This window comes from Acanthaster planci, linkage group LG16 (genome assembly GCF_054643075.1).
Source record: "Acanthaster planci isolate LZ-2023a linkage group LG16, COTS_SCS, whole genome shotgun sequence".
Classification (NCBI taxonomy): domain Eukaryota; kingdom Metazoa; phylum Echinodermata; class Asteroidea; order Valvatida; family Acanthasteridae; genus Acanthaster; species Acanthaster planci.
In genome coordinates this window covers 12,023,081-12,041,655 of record NC_141792.1, presented here as the reverse complement: position 1 = coordinate 12,041,655, position 18,575 = coordinate 12,023,081, and the positions used below count along the sequence as shown (strand labels likewise).

General features: G+C 42.3%; 3 protein-coding genes across 3 annotated transcripts; all 3 read right to left on the bottom strand.

The window, feature by feature from the left end:
- Positions 1-507: 507 nt before the first annotated feature.
- On the bottom strand, positions 508-4,058 carry LOC147796511 (cationic trypsin-3-like). Its single transcript, XM_087147564.1, has 5 exons — positions 3,906-4,058; positions 3,063-3,219; positions 2,183-2,433; positions 1,607-1,746; positions 508-1,163 (listed from the first exon to the last, which is right to left on the bottom strand). The coding sequence occupies exons 1-5, from the start codon at positions 3,946-3,948 to the stop codon at positions 978-980; spliced, it is 777 nt and encodes a 258-aa protein (XP_087003690.1). The 5' UTR covers positions 3,949-4,058; the 3' UTR covers positions 508-977.
- A 4,002-nt stretch (positions 4,059-8,060) lies between these two features.
- Positions 8,061-11,315, bottom strand: LOC110979018 (trypsin-2-like). The gene is made up of 5 exons (XM_022234460.2): positions 11,202-11,315; positions 10,537-10,693; positions 9,659-9,915; positions 8,947-9,086; positions 8,061-8,466 (listed from the first exon to the last, which is right to left on the bottom strand). The coding sequence occupies exons 1-5, from the start codon at positions 11,242-11,244 to the stop codon at positions 8,275-8,277; spliced, it is 789 nt and encodes a 262-aa protein (XP_022090152.2). The 5' UTR covers positions 11,245-11,315; the 3' UTR covers positions 8,061-8,274.
- A 2,859-nt stretch (positions 11,316-14,174) lies between these two features.
- On the bottom strand, positions 14,175-18,071 carry LOC110979093 (trypsin-2-like). Its single transcript, XM_022234616.2, has 5 exons — positions 17,916-18,071; positions 17,016-17,172; positions 16,080-16,336; positions 15,361-15,500; positions 14,175-14,883 (listed from the first exon to the last, which is right to left on the bottom strand). The coding sequence occupies exons 1-5, from the start codon at positions 17,956-17,958 to the stop codon at positions 14,692-14,694; spliced, it is 789 nt and encodes a 262-aa protein (XP_022090308.2). The 5' UTR covers positions 17,959-18,071; the 3' UTR covers positions 14,175-14,691.
- Between the last annotated feature and the right edge of the window lie 504 nt (positions 18,072-18,575).

Below are 18,575 nucleotides of genomic sequence, written 5' to 3'. Positions count from 1 at the left end.
AGACGTGTGCAGTATTGTCGGGGTCAGAGGTCGCACGCTAGCGCAATGACTCACATATGCAGCCTGCGTTATAATGTACATGCAGGTGCAAGTTGTGCTTGCACAGGCTGCACTCTCTGAAATTTATAATTGTACAATTGATTATGAAAATAGAATAATTATTCCGTGGTAACACCAGAACCATCTCTCTTCATCGAATTCATCACTGTGTCCTCCACAATATTAATCTAATTCCTTCGGGCAAGTGAAATTTCAATATCCGTTTTGAATGTGGATTTTTTGAAACTGGAGTCTGACAGAAACAAAGATGCTGGGGCAAATAAAGGGTTTGGGACGAGCATGCCCTGACTTCGTCATGGGTTGTTTTCTTAAAAAACAAAAGGGCTATTTCAGTATGGCAAGTTTTGCGACCAGTTGGCGAATATGGCATCGTATATTTGAAAATTCTGTGTCCACCAGGATTGAAATATGGGTCTGATATCAGTTAATGAGGACAACTTCAACCTCTTTTGGTATCCTGGCCGTTTACTTTATTAACGAAATTAAAACTTATAACAGCATATACCCAAATTTGGATCCCGATCTGTAAGATCAAATCATGTGAAGTGTTAACAGCAACAACACAGGTTTGTCCGAGAAAAGTACTTTGGATGCTGGAGAGAAACATCAGAAGAAGTTTGTGCAAGAGCAATTGGTACTGTTTCGTTCACTTGACGCACCCTTTTCTTATTAAAACTGGAAATGTACGGAAGCAGAAAAAGTATCCCTGGTATTAAACTGTGCAAAGTTCTCTCCTTTGGCATAATTTTTATCTATTGATTTATAGTTTGACAATGAGTTATTCTGATACTTAATTAATCCCAGTGCTGTTAACAACGGTGATCGAATGCCGAGAGACCGCGCACCAGAAATCCCTTTCTCTCGTAGCAATCAGCGGCGTGTCCATCCCTCGGCAATCGGTAGGGAACTCTCTTACTTTAACACTTGACGGCACCGCCAGTAGTCTGCGCCATCCAGTCACAGTAGTTACTGACGATAGCGTAGACACCTGGGTACCCAGGTTTAGCGCAGCCCTCACCCCAGCTGACAATGCCCTCCAGGGTGGTGCCAGGATTGTGGCTGCTAGCCCCGTAGTTGCTAACAATTGGGCCACCGCTGTCATTCTAGTATGGGGAAAAAGGAAACTAACCCGTTGGAAACAATGATTAGAGTTCGGTCAACAGAGACCCATCAACAGGTTATTTGAAAAAGAGATGGCGGCCCCCACACAGTCGAGTTCAATATGCAGAATTTCAATTCGAAGTCTTGCTTGACAGAAGTAGATCTATAATGTCATGTATCAGCAAGGGGCGGAACTTGAGACAAAAGGCTAACTTTGTCACAATGTGTATTGTCTTTGAAGACGACTTAGTCAAGTTAAAGGAAAGGGTGAGGTCTCCAACCAGGCAACGGCTCCTCCTCAGCCAACTCAACTTCTAAAGGAGATGACGTCACGATGTAACACAGAAAACGGATCATGAATTTGCGAGAAATGCCAACATTTTCGACCCCCAAAAATGTATACCATATATACGAAGATAAACACCAGCAAAACGAAATGGCCTACCTGACAGGCGTCTTTTCCTGAAGCAGAGGCGCAAAACATGTTATCCGTGATCGCTGACGACCCATAGGCTTTTCTGCAAGTTGCCATGGAATCTGCTTGAACCTCCACTTCCCTGAGAACTCTTGAAGAATATCCTCCACCTAAGCAATTGAATGAAAAATGCATTCGAACATTGCTTCAATCAAAACCTGCCCAACCAATAAATAAGTACTCTTTACATTGTGCAATCGATCAGCGAAATAAGTAAAGGGCGACCCTGAAAGCCAACCGACCGACCTGCCTAACCAGCAATTAAGCTCTTGCGTTCGTTTCGACTTTGAGGACCATATGTAAAATAGTTGATGCAAAATGACAACGTTTTGACTCGTTATGACGACCCAAGACGAGCTACAATTTGTGCATCAGCTGTCGGCATACCGAACTTACGCAAGGGCTGTTTGCTTCAAAAGGGTCCAAATCTTGAGTATCTGTCACTGATTCACTGGTATCAATGTGAGCGAACCAACGTTGGAACGTGGGCCCATTAATGGAGATATAGATCTAGATCCACGTGAAGCAACATTAAGGTAACCTTACTCTGGAGATCTCCCCATCCACTCACGAGCAGATTCTTTCCTGCAGAAGGTGGGCTCTTGGTGATTGAAATGGTTTCGATTTTTGTGCTGCTGAGGTCGGCATCGCTGCTCAGTTTGATCAAGGCGATGTCATTATCAAAGTAGGTGGTGTAACCTGGATGGCGATACCATGTGCCCTTAATCAACTGCTGGCCAGACAGCGTGTGGTCGTACTTATCGTGGTATCCCAAACCGACGTAGACCGTGCCACCCCTGTTTAACGGGCAAAGGATAAAAGTGAAAACTAGGTAAACACAAGATAGATTTTGTTTGCGGTTACAATACTCGGTCCGAAAATGACGTATTGACCGATCATAATTTGGCGCTTCCCTCATGCTGAAACATGTAGGCGCGAAGCAGGGCCCAAAAGGAAAATGTATCTGAGGCTCATTCTCGGCCCTAACAAGCTTACAGCCTGCTCTGCCCTACAGTGATCTGCATCTGTAATATGTATTTAAAAAGCCACGAATATGCTGTTAAGATGATGATGTTAAGATTCTCCAAGAAATTAAATATTGCTCTCCAAAGTTGAGTGCTATGGAATACATTTTGATTTTGGGAAAGCCAATTTTTTTTCACAAATTTTCTCATTACAAATGGTGGGAGATGATTCAGTATTCCATCCCGGTCAAAAGGTGTGTGTGTGGAGGGGGGATAAATACCCCCCACCCCCCTAGGGATATACCCCTTTGTATACCTCAATCCCCAGTTTCCAGCACAACTTGACACCGCTTTACATGAAGGGAGGCATATGTGAGCCCATTTTTACGAAAGTGAATGATATGAATGACAAAGGGTCGCACTTGAAACAAGGGGGAAAAACAAAGATGTGCCATACTTACGCGCAGTGACCTGCTGAAACGACCCATCGTTTGTGGACAAGGGTACCACCGCAAAACTGATGGTCAGCATCTTTCGAATCATAGATGGCCACCTGGTAGGGTCGGCTGTTTGGTTTAGACTCTTTCCCGCCGACGATCAGTCTGCCGAGAGCCGGAGCTGAAATACAATTTAAACAAACTTAGTCACAACAGCGCTATAGTCTGTTTTTGTTTTTATTTTTTGTGACGCTGCTGGCAGGTTCTTATACGTTGTTGTGCCATTTCTTTCAGGGAAGATTAAAAAGAAATCATGAATTTCGCGAACTAGTCACTTTAGCCGCAGCACCTCACAGGCAATGTAGCATTCACTGTGGAACCCTATTACTCCTGCTGATGCGTGTAATTCTCCTTCCCGTAGCCAGTTCATTTGGACAAGATGAGAATAAGCCCCAGCTTTCAAATTTCAGCATTCTTCCAATGACTGACCCATCCACACTCATATCCAACTGAACTTAGACAGTTCTCAGACAACAAGAGCTTAGAGCAACTTGAACCTGAAGAAGCAATACGCACGATCCACAATAGTGTGCCTCCAAGAATTTGCAACACGTTGACAACCGCAGCGTACGAAACCTGTCGATCCGTTCCAAACGCACATTGTGAATCGACTATATTACATGCCACTCAAGCTATCAATAATATTTCTGCGTATGCACTCTGCTTGCATCTTCTCCATGAAATTGTAGAAGTAGAAGGTAGCCACGATAGCAGTTATCAGCAACAGTATTTTCTAGAGAAACAGCAACAGCCATTTTCCTCTCGTTTACTTTGTGCAATACTTGAAGACAATCACTATGAACTTACTTAGTACAGTCAGCTGGCAAGCCAGAAGAATGAAGAATTTCATGGTTAATGTTGCCGTTGATTCTGCTAGTCGCTAACTCGAGACGTAGACCAGAAGTATAGGGATGGAAGATTTTGACTCCTTTTATAGATTGCACCAGGTGTACAAAATGTGGGCAATTGACGTAATCGGCGATAACCAGGCCAGACAAGACTCCGACAGTAGATGTTTTTCTCAGCGCCCTCTCTTATCTCTATCTAGAAGTAAACAAGCGATCGACAAAAACTACTTTTCAGAGGTAGTTTATATCTTATACAAGTCCTTTAAAAGGAGAATTCGATAATTTAAGACAACATCAATATTAACATTTTTAACATTTATACCGCGCATTTGCCATCAAAATATGATCAAATGCGCCTACAATTTAAAACATTAAAACTACTGCGCATACGCCAAAATATACATCAGAATTACAGACGTGTAAACAATATAAACTTGTTCAAATAAATTCCCCAAACCATAACTATTAACTTAAATATACAATTATATTACATTACATTACATTAACTTATTTAATGATTTATTCCTGCAAAAGAATTTTGAATTTGATCCGATATTTGACAGGCAACCAATGTAAATCATACAATAATGGAGTTATGTCTTGGCTTGGTCAGTACTATGTGAAATAGCTCACTGGAATATACTGAGAATAATAAAGGACCAAGACGTGATCATTGTGGAACACCCCATTTTAACTTAAAAGTGTCCGATGTGACATTACTAACCAAAATTTTGAACGAACGACCTGACAAGTACATGTAAGAGGAGAACCACGCTAATGCGTTATCAGACACTCAAAGGCAAGAATTTAAGCGCCTTAAAAGTACATCATGATCCTCAGTGTCAAACGCTGCACTTAAATCCAAAAGGACTAATAATGTTACCGGTTGTTTACTCAGAATATCATCATATATAGCCGTCTCAACAAGTTTAGACATGTATGACAAATTGCTAACCGGTCTGTAACCATTAAAACCAAATCAAGATTTGTTTTCTTCAAAACTGGCAAGATCAAGGCTTCTTTCCACTAATCAGAAAATTCCTAATTGCAAAGCCAAATTAATCATTTTAGTGAGCACAGGTAAAAGAATATGCATGCCTCTCTGCAAGTTTAGGTATGGAATCAAGAGGGCAAGATTTTGATAGATAGCCTTTCTGTAATTAAGCTAACATCATTAATAAGAAAGTTCAGGAAACTTCGTGAAAAGTGGCACTTCAAGTCCGAGATTCTATACCAGAAGGTGGATCTATAGACATTCCACCAAGCTTCATTCTTATCTTATCAACTTTTTCCCAGAGGAATTTACGATTACCATTTAAATAGGATAGCCTTTCGAGAAATTAGGGTACGGGCTATGTATTTGGACAAAACCCAGAAGGTTAGAACCTTGAAAGACCGTGTATATAAAAATATACAAAACGTTTCACGCACTACATCGAAGTGTTTCAAGATATTAGAGGTTAGTGTATCAAAGCTATTATCAACCCCAGGATGCCAATTCCATGTGAACCTCGGCTGCAAACACAGATGAAAAAAACAGATACCGCTCTAGAGGACATAGAATGGGGCCATTATCTTGACTGTTTCCGGCGAATGAAGGCCTCCGTTTTGCAGAACATAGAAAACAACCTTTTTTTTTCTAACCGACTCAGCCAAAAACGTTATTAACTTTTTATATATTGGGCATAATTAAATTGAAGATAACTGAAGAACACTGCAGTAAACGTCCGTAACACAAAACAAGTGCGGCTGTTTCAAAGTTTGTTAGACCTTACTATCTAAGTTCAAGCAAAATTGCTCTTACATCCCTTTGACTATAATACAGAAAGCTAGCGAACAACGCGGTGATTTATGACTATTAAAGTTAGAAACCTACTGTTTTGAGGACTATGCAAGGCATTGAAAGTGATATTATAACCCAAGTCTATCTTTTTCTGTTAGATTTGCAAGACTCGAGTCAAGGCCTCTTCTCCTTCCGACTCGAGTCCTAACGGGTAAATGACTCGATTCGACTCTAGTCAGTGTGGGCAAATGACTCGACTCAGGTCCCTCATTGGAGGACCTAAGTCAAGTGAAAGTTAATAAGATTCAAACCCGGATAAAAGGAACTAATGTCCAGATACACACCAGTACTGACGCTCATTATTATCCGCGCGAACTGGACCATTCCTAGGACCACCTTAGCTCTTTGGGAATACATGCAATTTCGATATTGCCATTTCAGATGCTAAACGGTATAAACCAACGCAATAACTATCCCTCTAAGGCTCCGAGGGTACCCATTTGTAATCATGTGTTAAAGTTACTTTCACATGGTCATATAGTAAATGCCCATTGCTGATTTGAAATCTTGACCTTATGATCATGAGTTCCATCTCTAGCCGCTAAACATCACATCCCCAGAAATCTGGCCATTACTGGCATCCCCTCCATCGTTTTCGACGGGTACTTGTTAGTCTGGCCCCACTAGTGAAAATATCTTACCAAGAACTCCACCGTGGATTTTGCGATATGGGTGTGAGGTTGATCAAGGGGCATCTGAGACTGGCAGGCCGGTAACACTGGAGTGCCAAGCAGGTGAGACTGACATGTGCCACATGTAAAGGAGAAACCTATAGTATGAAATGTATTCCACTGCATTGATCCATCTTTATATAATTCTTCGGGTCAGATGATGGTCAGACTGTCCAGATCTGCGTGAAGCAAACGGCCTTAATTACTGACTGAATTAGGTATACAGACAGCACATGCTCAAATCACGCCCATCTTAGTTCATTTGTGATCAGCAATACGTGCACGCAAGGTTTATCCTACTATCAGAGCGGCAAAGTTGTGCGCCGACTTAGACCACAGCAGCTGAACACGTTCAAAGTGGTGTGACATCAGATGAGTTGTTCTCGATTGACCTTGCTTTTTGAAATACCAAACTGGCTCTCTACTACTTATCAGACATAAAATTAGTCGGATCACTTTACCGCTAGGCGTAATCAGTTCTTGCCATCTACTTTCAATGCAATCGTGCCGTGGCCGGGATCTGACGAGTAAAGTGCCCCGGACAGAACTCTTTCTTAGGTGTGGTAATTGAGACACTCTTGTCGTCATACCAGTTTAAAACTTATATAAACTTACACTTAGTTTAAAACTGCATATCACAGCATTCTTTTGCGTAATTAGGTCTCAGCGTCAAACGTACGCGGGACCGAAGTCTATACAACTACGAGCCATAATGTCATGAAAAACATTGCTGGTTGGGCATCTTGATTGGTTGGCTTGTTATGTCTCCATTTAGTTATTAGACTGGTTGCTAGGTAACACCGGTTGGGAAATGGATTTTTCATCAACATTAATCTCAGTGTAAAGAGCTAGTGCTTATGGATATCGATGTGTATGGATTGGCTGTAAGAAGGTAACAAAGTTCGAACTATTTTTCGAATTTATGTGAAGCATGGAGCGTTTTCGAAAAGAGTGGATACGGCTTAACCTTCGGTTTTGCTGGTTCCCGTCAGAGCTTGAATATGTAGCTTCGAACACTGTTTCAAAATGGCTGGAAACAGCGAAACCAAAGTCTAAGCCGAATCCACTCGTTTCGAAAACGCTCTCGGATTTCTCCAAAGGAGTGTAGAGACGTGATGGCTTATACAGTGTCGATGGACCAGTAACGCGCGAATTTTGTCGACCCAAATTTCCAAACAAGCATTGGGTCGAACAATTTCGCGCATTGTGATTGGCCAACGCCTTGCAAACTCTTGGTGGCGCACTATTTTGAAACGGCCGTATTAAAGTTTGCTTAGTTTAAATGTATTTCATTTGCTTTGTTTCCAGCCGTAATTCTATCGTCCGCCTTCCTGTCCTTTTCCATTAGATTTTACCTTCTGCCACCAGAATGGAAATTTGGGTGTGAATGGGGAGGCATATCTTGTACTGATTGAAGAAGAAAACTTAACTCGTTTGATGCATTCTGTTTGTTTTGGGGTCCTGGTCCATAATATCACTCGAAGTCATTGAAGCGACAACCCAGGTTGTCCAAGTAAGACACTTTGGAGACAGGAAAGAGATCTCAGCTGAAGTTTGTGTAAAAGCAGTTGGAAAAAAATCAGAAAAGTCCTGTAATCCATCTTTTTGTACATTTATACATTTATTTGAGACGCACTTTTACATCTGTTGTTTTCTGAAACCACCGCAACCAATAGTAAACTTTGTAAAGTACTCTCCTGTAGCTATAATTTTTTATTTACTAGTTTCATAATTGTCCTTTACATTAGTTTTTATTTCAACCCAGTCGTGCCAATCAGCGGCCTGTACATCCCCAGCTCCGTGCGGGTCTGTCTCTAACTTTGACACGTGACGGCATCGCCAGTAGTGTGCGCGATCCAATCACAGTAGTGGCCAACGGCAATATAAACACTGGGATATCTAGAATCAGCGCAGCCGTTACCCCAGCTGGTAATACCCTCCAGGGTGGTGCCGGGGTCGTGAGTGCCATCTCCGTAGCCGCTGACAATTGGGCCACCGTCGTCACCCTAGTGTGGGGAAACCAAACCATGGGAAAACCATGATAAACATTTGACCCACAGAGAACCATCAGCTTCAAACCAGGCTGAAACAAGTAATGTGGGAAAGAGATGATGGCAGCCTGCTCAAAGTTGACACACATATACAGTGTGGTCGATTTGTTGGCCAGTCAATCACTTAGTTATGGCAGGCAGAATTAAGTTTACAATGTCCAGTATCAGAGGAGGAAAGAAAAAGGGTTGCCTTCAGCACATTTTATATTGACTGTGGCGATGACTTTGTTAAGTAAGCTCAAAAACCAGGCAACGGTTCTTCACAAAGCAAAAACCTCTTCCAAAAGAGAACACGTAACAGTGTACCCTAGAAAAGGCATTGAACTTTATTTGCACAACCTGCCAACCTTCTAGAACCCCTTCCCCTAATTTACGACTATGTATGGCATCACTCGTCCCTCTGCCACACCCTGCACCAGCGGGGGAATGGCCTACCTGGCAGGAGTCTTTTCCTTTTGCAGCCGCACAAAACATGTTGTCAGTGATCAATGCAGGTTTATGGGCGTCTCTGCAAGCAGTTCTGGTCTGCACTTTAACGACCACTTCCCTCAGCGTATCTGAGCTTGGCCCTACCACTAAAATACATTGAATTAAAAAAGTATCTCAATTTTGTTAAAATGCAGCCGATCCAAACACATCCATAAACACTCGTTACACCGTGTGAGAATACGTAGGACTGAATACGATCACACCCATTCAGTTTAACTGGCCACCCAAATAACTTGAAGACCACAAAAATGAACCATCCTACAAAACGTCCAACCAACTATTATTGCTGTGTTGTTTGGTTGGTTTAATTTGACTTTTAAACCGCATGTACCCATAGGGTCTTGCGTAAGTTTGGACAGTTATCAATCAATGCCAAAGTTTCAAGCTCGGGTGACGACGGTACTAAACTTGTAGCCATCCGCAGGTTTAACATTAATACCATGTTACCAATCTAATGTTGAGAGCGGTTACAATCAGCTAGTTCGCTATTTCACAAAATCAAGGTCATTCAAGATTAAGGCTTCTGAATTCATGCCAGCTTGAATATGTTAGTACCTAGCAACCACCCAGATGTGCGCGTGCGCACTGATGATCTCAAATGACCCAAGCATGCGTTGTCTGCTTGAACGAACTCACTCAATTTTAGAGGCAAACTTACTTGATGTTGTCCCCCACCCACTCACGAGCAGGTTCTTTCCCTTAACAGGCCGTTTGTTGGCGATCCTAATGGGCGCGATGTTAGGGCTGACGACGTTGGCATGGCTGTCTAGTTGGATTAAAGCGATGTCGTTGTCGAGGGTGCCGCTGTGGAACAAGGGATGGCGAAACCATGTGCCCCTGATTAACTGCAGGCCGGCCGCACCGTGGTTGTACTTATCGTGGTAACCCAAACCTACGAAGACATCTGAGCTCGTCCTGTTTACCAGCGGAGACATAATAAAAAACAAGCGCAAAGTATCTGGTGGCTTTGGTCAGAATATTACAGGCTTGCCTTGCAATATGGTACATGATGCTATTTGTTGCTGAAATAGTTAATATTGCATGGGTTACGCGTCTTGCTCTTAAAACAACAAAATGACTGACCAAAACTGGGCGAAGATTTTTCTGCTTGTGGTAAAACAAACAGACCCCGTGAAGCGTGCCTGTGGGTGATGTGGCAGTTTTGGATAACCAAAATGGCCTCTAAATTGAACTTGTCGCAAATCTGCAAAATTTACAACTTTCCTTTCCTTGCAAAGAGCTTGCTGCTTAATAATCGGGAAGTGTGAAAAGGTTGAAAAACAGCCATGCATCATCCCTTGAAATAGCTTTTCAAAGTATTTGCCCAAATTTGTCTATGACATTACCATTTTGCTGGTACACTTTTCAGGGCATTTTTTACTTTCGCGAAAGGTACGTCAAGCATCTTCCTTTAAGCAGGCCTTCAGGTATGATGGAGAAGGGCAGTTATGAATTCTCCTTTTTTGCGAAAGTGATCGAATGATCGGATTATGGATTACACCCAAACCAAGGGGATGACTGATGCGTTATACTAACTTGCAGTGGCCAGCTGAAACGACCCATCGTTGGTGGATAAGGGTACCACCGCAATACTGGTAGCCACCACTGGGGTCGTCATAGAGAGCCACCTGGTAGGGTCGACTGTGCGGTACGGATTCTGACCCGCCGACAATCCGTCTACCGAGAGCTGGCGCTGAAATAAGGTTAACCGGAAGTCATATTTACGAGTGCCCCTTCTTTTAGCTTCTCCTTGTTTTTGTTATTTTGGGGCGGAGAGAAATCATTAATTTTTCAGATGGTTAGGCTTTAAAGCTGTAATTCTTTACGCTTAATCTAACGTTCGACTATGGAAGTCGTCAGCCAGTGACATCAGCCAATTCCCACAGACGCGTGTAATATTCCTAGCCGTAGCCTGTTAATTCGGACGGGATCCAAGTAAGCCCCAATTATCACCTTTCAGCATGCTTCCATTGACCCATCCATGCTAGCATTTAGGCTTATTCCTATGGACACAATTCTCACTTATAATAACTAGAACCTTATGCCACAGCATCCATGATGCATTCTCCTTACATCGCATTTATAAATGTTAGGCAACAAACAGAAGGTAGCTTTGATAGCATGCCTGCAACAGTATTTTCTTAAAGAGCTTAACTAGCTATGTTGTTCCTAACGCGCAGTGACAATCACTATGAACTTACTCAGTACTGCCAGTAGGCAGGCCAGAAAAATGGAGAACTTCATGGTGAATGTTGCCGTTGAGTCTACCAGTTACTGCATCGACACACAAGCACATAGTACCAAGCAAGGGAATTTCTGTGCTATTTTAATAGCTGGCATGGAGCGCACAATACGTGGCAGTTGACGTAAGTGTTGATAACCAGTTGAGCGCGGATTGGTCGGAGAAAAGACTCCCGGCAGACTTCTTTTATTCCAGTTTCGTTTATCTTTATTGTGAAGGAAACCAAAAGAAGCGCTCGGCGAGAAAACATATCAAAACCACTCTTCATAGATTTGGTACTTTATCTTTGCAGACCATCTCCTTGAAAGAAAATTTTGTCAATTACAGACAGTTCCTGACTGGATGGTGCCGCTGTGGGCCCGGGTGATATTTCTTGTGCAAGATGAGAACTCTGGATTAAAGCAAATAGTTTAATTAAATGTATATGTATTGTCAATAGCAAGTGGTGGATTTAACGAACCGCTAAGGATCCCATTAACACCAATTATTGATCGACTTCATACGCGTCATAATTCACTTCCCTGACTTTGAGATAGCTTGATTGGAATGATTTCAAGGAAACGATGTCATTACAGTACACAAATCGTACAAATGGGACAAAAATGTGGGGGAGTTAATTATATATTCAGTCAATACAAAATTTAAGGAAGAGGCTTGGATTATAATTAATGCAAGGCGTAAAAGCTTTCACAGAAACCTGCTTTTTTGAATTTCACAACTTTCGTGTTACAAACATCAAAGCCGTTATTAATCGGTAAGATCCAAATTCCATGTGAACCTAGGGCAACAAGAACAGCTGAGGAACAAAGAAATACCACTCGAAAACATAAAACTGAACCTTTATCTCAAGTGTTTAGGGCAAATGAAGGACTTCATTGTTTTGAAGAGCATGAGAAACAACACCTTTTCCCGAACTACTCCAGTTTTAAATGAAATATTTCATTGTAATCATTTCTGAAAAAATTCACAAGACACTGTTACCCAATTGGGGGCTATTGCTGTATAAATACAGGATCCAGCATACTTGTAAGCGGCTCTTTCAGCAGACCAAGAAGGCGATCGTATCTTACTATAACACAAACATTTGAACGAGAGCAGATAAACCATTTTGAGTTGCTGCTGTAAGTTTACAATAAGCGAATCAGCTCAAGTCATTTCACAAAACATACGAATCTTTATTATCTTAATTATCCCAATTATCCCACTCAATTATCCCAACCCATACCAACAGATCCGCACTCCTCCCAGCCATAATGCAACCTCTCCTTACCCCACCCCACTAAATCCACGCTCAAATCTTGGACTGTGCCCGAATGGGATTGGATACTTTAATTCTAGAGGGCGGAAGACGTACAAGACAAGCTGAATACAGAGCACGCGTGGTCCCATCTGACCTTATTAAATTCCTTTGCCATCATATTCCATCAAATGTCCATTACATTCCACCAAAGCCCTTCCCCACTCAGCCACACTCCCATCCTTATTCCCAATCTACTCCCCCACACTAAAAAATTCCAACCTCACACTACCGATCTCATTCCGTTCCTCAGATTCCCATTCCATTCCACCAAATCCTATCAGTGATCGCCCTTCCCACCAAATCCTATCCTGTCACAATCCCTATCCACTAATTCCTGCGCTAACCTGCCACACAACAACAGAAGACTAAGATGTGACAAAGTGTCATATACTCTTACACACTGTACACATCACTGTAAATGTTGGTGTAATTTGATCCAAACTTTCACCTTGAGGTTTAATTACATCGTCATGAAAGGGAGGTTACATCATTTTTTTTGCCGTGATGTCACAAGATTGGCTGATTTAATGGAAAAAGAAATTGCAGAATCATCCACTGACATGTTTCATATTTGAATTAACTGATTTGAGAAAAAACGAGAAGAACACAGCGGCCTTTTCAACGGTCAAATTGAAAATCTTGTCATTTATAGTGCTAAAAAAACCATGGACAGCCGGGTTTTCTGAGTGAGTGGACAATGCCCAGGTAGGGTCAATCTGCAGACGAACAGGCACAACAGGTGCTCTTGCGCTTTTAAGGAGAACAATTTCCGACGTCCAAGCGTAACTGTAAATTTACCTTGAAAAAAGTAATCGAGCAGGAAAGTTACAGCAGCTGAGTCGTGCCCATGACACAATAAATATTTTCTTTCATCCCCAGAGAAGCATATAAAGATTTTAGTCTTCGATTCATCAACCCGTTCTCTTTCAAACCATTCACTTGGCTGTTAACCCTAATCCAACTCATGGATCACAGTGGTGTATTCAGTATTGGGTGGGTGGTTAGGGAAACAACCCGGTGGATTACTCTGTCACTCGCTCGCTGTTTCTAAAATGCTGACACTTTCAATCCTCGGAATGATTAACATAAATAAATTAAAAAAACAAAACCAATAACAAATCGGCAAAATGTCCGTGGGTAACTTGTCTAATCCCGATACCAAGCTTCGCCCAAAGAACTGATCCTTCAGGGAGGGGGTACGTTACAGGTTGAGTACCTTGTATAGATAATTCCACTGACCATAGGAATGCCATATCATCACTGGTTAGTTACGGTGGCCCCCTTTAATGGCGGTCAGGATTGTGACTGCTATTAGAGGAAGCCACTATTCCCTGATATTCACTCCCTACAAGGCCCAACACAATACATACTACTATTCAAGGGTCCATTAGGCCCGTCCAGTGAAACGTCACTGGATTCGTCTATGGAGTGAAGGGGATGAGAGTGCCCTGACCTGGCCAGTGACTGATTTCTTTGAAAGAAACTGTTCCAAAACTCCTTCGGGTCACGAGTCGTGACCCATTCGCGAATACAATATTGCATATCTGACTAGTTTGAGTCCACTAGAATGTAGCTTGGATCTGAGTGGGGAGGAACATAACTGCGATATCAATAATTAGGACCACTTCAGTCTTTTTTATGCTTTGTGTTAGTTTTAATAGTTTATTCAAATCAAAAATTTAATTCAGCATGCACTAAGGCTTGGATCCTGGTTTGTAAGATTCAATCTTGTGAAGTCGTTATCCAAGTATTTAGACACTTTGGAGACCGGAGACTTCAGCTATGTTTTGTTTTGATAAAAGCAGTCGGAAGAGAAATCAAAAGGTCCCGCAGTTCAGCTTTTTTGTATAATTACATTGATTTTGAGCACCCTTTTATATCAGTTGTTTTTCAAAGAAACCGCAAGTCTTGAAAGGTGACAGATAACTTGTAGTTAACTGTGTACAATTCACTTCTTCATTCTATACGTTTTAATGATTTGTTTCAAACTGCATTGGCGAAAGTTTACATTGTATTTTGATGTCTTAATTAAACTCTTTCCGTTCCATTTGTTTAAGACGGTAGTCAAATGCCGAGAGCTCACGCATCAGAGTTCCCTTAAGATCTCAGTCGTTGCAATCAGCGGCGAGTCCATCAATCGGATCCCTCTCTAACTTGCACACTGGACAGCATTATTAGTAACTGTCTTGATCCAGTCACAGTAGTTGCCGACGGCAATGTAAACGCTGGGGTATCTAGAAATAGCGCAGCCGTTACCCCAGCTGGTAATACCCTCCAGGGTGGTGCCGGGGTCGTGAGTGCCATCTCCGTAGCCGCTGACAACTGGGCCACCGTCGTCACCCTAGTGTGGGGAAACCAAACCATGGGAAAACCATGATAAACATTTGACCCACAGAGAACCATCAGCTTCAAACCAGGCTGAAACAAGTAATGTGGGAAAGAGATGATGGTAGCCTGCTCAAAGTTGACACACATATACAGTGTGGTCGATTTGTTGGCCAGTCAATCACTTAGTTGTGGCAGGCAGAATTAAGTTTACAATATCAAGTATCAGAGAAAGAAAGACAAATGGTTGTCATCAACACATTTTATATTGACTAGGGCGACGACTTGGGTAGGTAAGCTTAAAAACACTGAGCTCTAAGACCAGGCAGTGGTTCTTCCTAAAGCTGTGTACTCGATAAAGGTATTGTCCAAAGAGCGGTAGAACAAACTGCCATCATTGTAGAACCCCCACCCCACCCATTGTGGGCATGTGCATGGCATCACTCGTCCCTCTACCACCCCCTCCGCAGACCTCTGCAGAGTAATTGCCTACCTGGCAGGAGTCTTTTCCTTTTGCAGCTGCACAAAACATGTTGTCTGTGACAATTACAGGATCATGGGCCTTTCTGCAGTGGGTCAGGGTCTGAACTTTAACCACCACTTCCCTCAGTGCATCTGAGCTTGACCCTCCCACTAAAATAAATAGAATAAAAAAACTGTATTTCAACTCTTTTAGAATGCAGCCGATCAATACACATCCAGAAACGCCATTCACACACCGTGAAAGCACCCAGGATTGAATACCACATACTCAACTCGAATAACTGACCAACCAAATTACCTCAGTCCCACATAATGTACCATCCAATTAAAATACCCAACCTGCAAAATTCCCGTGTTGTTTGGTTGGTTTATTGGTCAGTTGAATTTGGCTTGTGGACTACAAAGGGTCTTGCCGAGTTTTGACGGTTATGATAACATGCCAAAGTTTCAACTTCGGGTGACGACGTTGTACACATAGCCAGGAGACATCCAAGGATTTCCCATTCACTGCGATCTTATTCAATACGTGTTAAGGGTGAGAGCCAGTTCGTTATTTCAAAAAGGCAAGGTCATTCGAATTAACGGCCCTGAATTCATACCAGCTCGAACGTATTCACTGCGAGTCGCTCATGAGAGCCTGAAATAAGCACGCTCGCAATGAGGATTTCAATTGCTCCAAGAATGCTGTATGCCTGCTGTACAGAGCTCACTCATTAGAAGCAGCCTTACGTGATATGGTTCCCCATCCGCTCACGAGCAGTTTAGTCTGTGCAGCAGGCTGTTTGTTGGCGATTGCAATGGTTGCGATCTTCGAGCTGCTGAGGTCGGCGTTTTTGTCCAGTTTGATCAAGGCGATGTCATTATCAAAGGTGCCACTGTGGAAATTGGGATGGCGAAACCATCTACCCTTGAGTAACTGCTGGCCCGCCACGCTGTGGTTGTACTTATCGTGGTATCCCAAACCTACGTAGGTATGTGGTCGCATCCTGTTTACCAACGGAAAGCAATAGGCAAATCGTTAAATGGAACACCTGGAAAACACAGTATCTGGTGGGTTTGGGCAGCCTCTTGGCATTTGCATTGTAACAGGGTCACATGAAACATGGTACATGTACATCGTGCCATTTGTTGCTCATGTAGTTGATTTGCATTGGGTTACACGGCGTGATAAGAAAAATGACACACTGACTGATTCAAAATGGGCGATGAATTTTTTGGGGGGAGGGGCTAAAACAGTAGGCCCCGTGACACATGCATGTCGGATGTTCGCGTGCCAGTTTTTTAATGGTCTAGCTAGGCCTAATTGAAGTTGTCGTGAAATCCACATTTACGATTTCTAGTCTTGCTTTACCTTGAAATAGCCTGCCGTGTAATACTGCCGGACAAATAAGGGTTGATTAACAAACCATGCCTCATTTCATCCCTTGAAATAGGTTATCAAAGTGTTTGCCAGGTTTGTCTGTGACATTTGCCACTTTGCTGGTGCACTTTTCGCGGGCATTTTTACTTTCTCGAAAACGTATCAAGCATCTTCCTATAAAGATGCCTAGGCCTACAGGTCTGACGCAGAAAGGTAGTTATGTGTTCTCCTTTTATGCGAAAGTGATCGAATGATAACGGATTGCACTCGAAATCCAGGGGGGATGACTGGTGTGTGGTACTAACCTGCAGTGGCCAGCTGAAACGACCCATCGTTGGTGGACTAGTGTACCGCCGCAATACTGGTAGCTACCACTGGGGTCAGTGTAGAGAGCCACCTGGTATGGTCGGCTGTGCGGTACGGACTCTGACCCGCCGACAATCCGTCTACCGAGAGCTGGCGCTGAAATAAGATAAAAGGAAGTCATATTTAGAAGTTTCTTTTCTTTTATCTTCTTTGTGTTTTTGTTATTTTGGGAGGGCGAGAAGAATGAAAAGAAACCATTAATTTTTGCAGATGATTACCTTTTAAAGATGTAGCACTTTTACACGTAATCTACATTCGACTATTGTCCAAGTCGCTTGCCAGTGACTGCAGTTAATTTCCATAGACGCAAATAATATTCCTAGCCGTAGTCTGTTAATTTGGACGGGATCCAAGTAAGCCCCAATAGACCGTACTCGCGGCGTCCCAAATTTCAGTCGTATTCCTGAATGTACAGTATCAATTTGATACCCGTAATGAGATGGTACCAGGTGATTTTGGGGGTCGGAATGAAATCGTAGAATATAGTCTGGTTCTTTGAATTTAACGTTTTCAAGTAAATACACTACGTTGGGGAGTACGACTGAAATTCGGGACGCCGCGAATACGGTCTATTATCACCTCATAGCATGCTTCCATTGACCCATCCATGCTAACATCAAGGCTTATTCACACATGCACAGTTCTCACTTATAACCACTAGAACCTTTTTCCACAGTATCCATAATAGTTCGCCGTGCATCCCTTTTTTTAAAAGTTGGGCCAGAAAGAAAATATAGCTTTGATAACATATTCGCAGCGGTAGTTTCTTAGCATAACTAGCCATGTTGTTCCTATCGCACGGTATGCCCAATACTTGAACACAGTCTCTATGAACTTACTCAGTACTGCCACAAGGCAAGCCAGACGAATGAAGAACTTCATGGTGAATGTTTTCGTTGATTTAACTAGTCGCTGTCTCGAGACACAAACACAAAGTGCCGAGCTGGAGGATTTCAGTACTTTTTAATAGCTTGGAGCGAGCATAAAATACTATTGACGTATAAGTATCGATAATCAGTTAAGCGCAGATAGGTCAGAGAAAAGAATCCCATCAGGTGACATGTATTACAGTTCTTGTTTATCTTTATAAAGTAAAGTAAAGTACAGTAAAGTAAACAACAAAAAGACGAGAAAGCAATAGCAAAACCATTTTTTGACAGTCTGTTATATATTATATCTTTGCAGACCACTCTCCTTGAAAGAAAATTTTTTTAATGTGGGACAGATCCTGGCCGCATGGTGCCGTTTTGAGATGATATTTTCTGGTGTGAGATGGGAACTCTCGTTACAAGTATAAATGTGTACGTGTTCTCAAAAGCAAGTGGAGGATTTTATAAACTCATGCTGAGCCCTCTGAGGATTCTTTAAACACTATTGCTAACTAATAATAATTGACATAATTGGAAAGAAACTAGGTAATTTCAGTAAGCCAAACGGGTAAATGGAATATAACATTTGCAACGTTCGGGGGATTTGATTATATATTTGAGCGAGACCAA

Excerpts from the sequence above, each read along its gene's own strand:
- LOC110979093 (XM_022234616.2), bottom strand. The coding sequence starts at position 17,958 with ATGAAGTTCTTCATTCGTCTGGCTTGCCTTGTGGCAGTACTGA. Across the intron at positions 17,173-17,915 it reads TTGCCTTGTGGCAGTACTGA|CGCCAGCTCTCGGTAGACGG; the intron begins GTAAGTTCATAG and ends ATCTTATTTCAG. Across the intron at positions 15,501-16,079 it reads CGGATGGGGAACCATATCAC|TGGGAGGGTCAAGCTCAGAT; the intron begins GTAAGGCTGCTT and ends TATTTATTTTAG.
- LOC110979018 (XM_022234460.2), bottom strand. The coding sequence starts at position 11,244 with ATGAAGTTCTCCATTTTTCTGGCCTGCCTACTGGCAGTACTGA. Across the intron at positions 9,916-10,536 it reads GTTTCAGCTGGCCACTGCAA|GACGAGCTCAGATGTCTTCG; the intron begins GTTAGTATAACG and ends GCTGGTAAACAG. Across the intron at positions 8,467-8,946 it reads AAGGAAAAGACTCCTGCCAG|GGTGACGACGGTGGCCCAAT; the intron begins GTAGGCCATTCC and ends TCCCCACACTAG.
- LOC147796511 (XM_087147564.1), bottom strand. The coding sequence starts at position 3,948 with ATGAAATTCTTCATTCTTCTGGCTTGCCAGCTGACTGTACTAA. Across the intron at positions 3,220-3,905 it reads TTGCCAGCTGACTGTACTAA|CTCCGGCTCTCGGCAGACTG; the intron begins GTAAGTTCATAG and ends ATTGTATTTCAG. Across the intron at positions 1,747-2,182 it reads TGGATGGGGAGATCTCCAGA|GTGGAGGATATTCTTCAAGA; the intron begins GTAAGGTTACCT and ends TCAATTGCTTAG.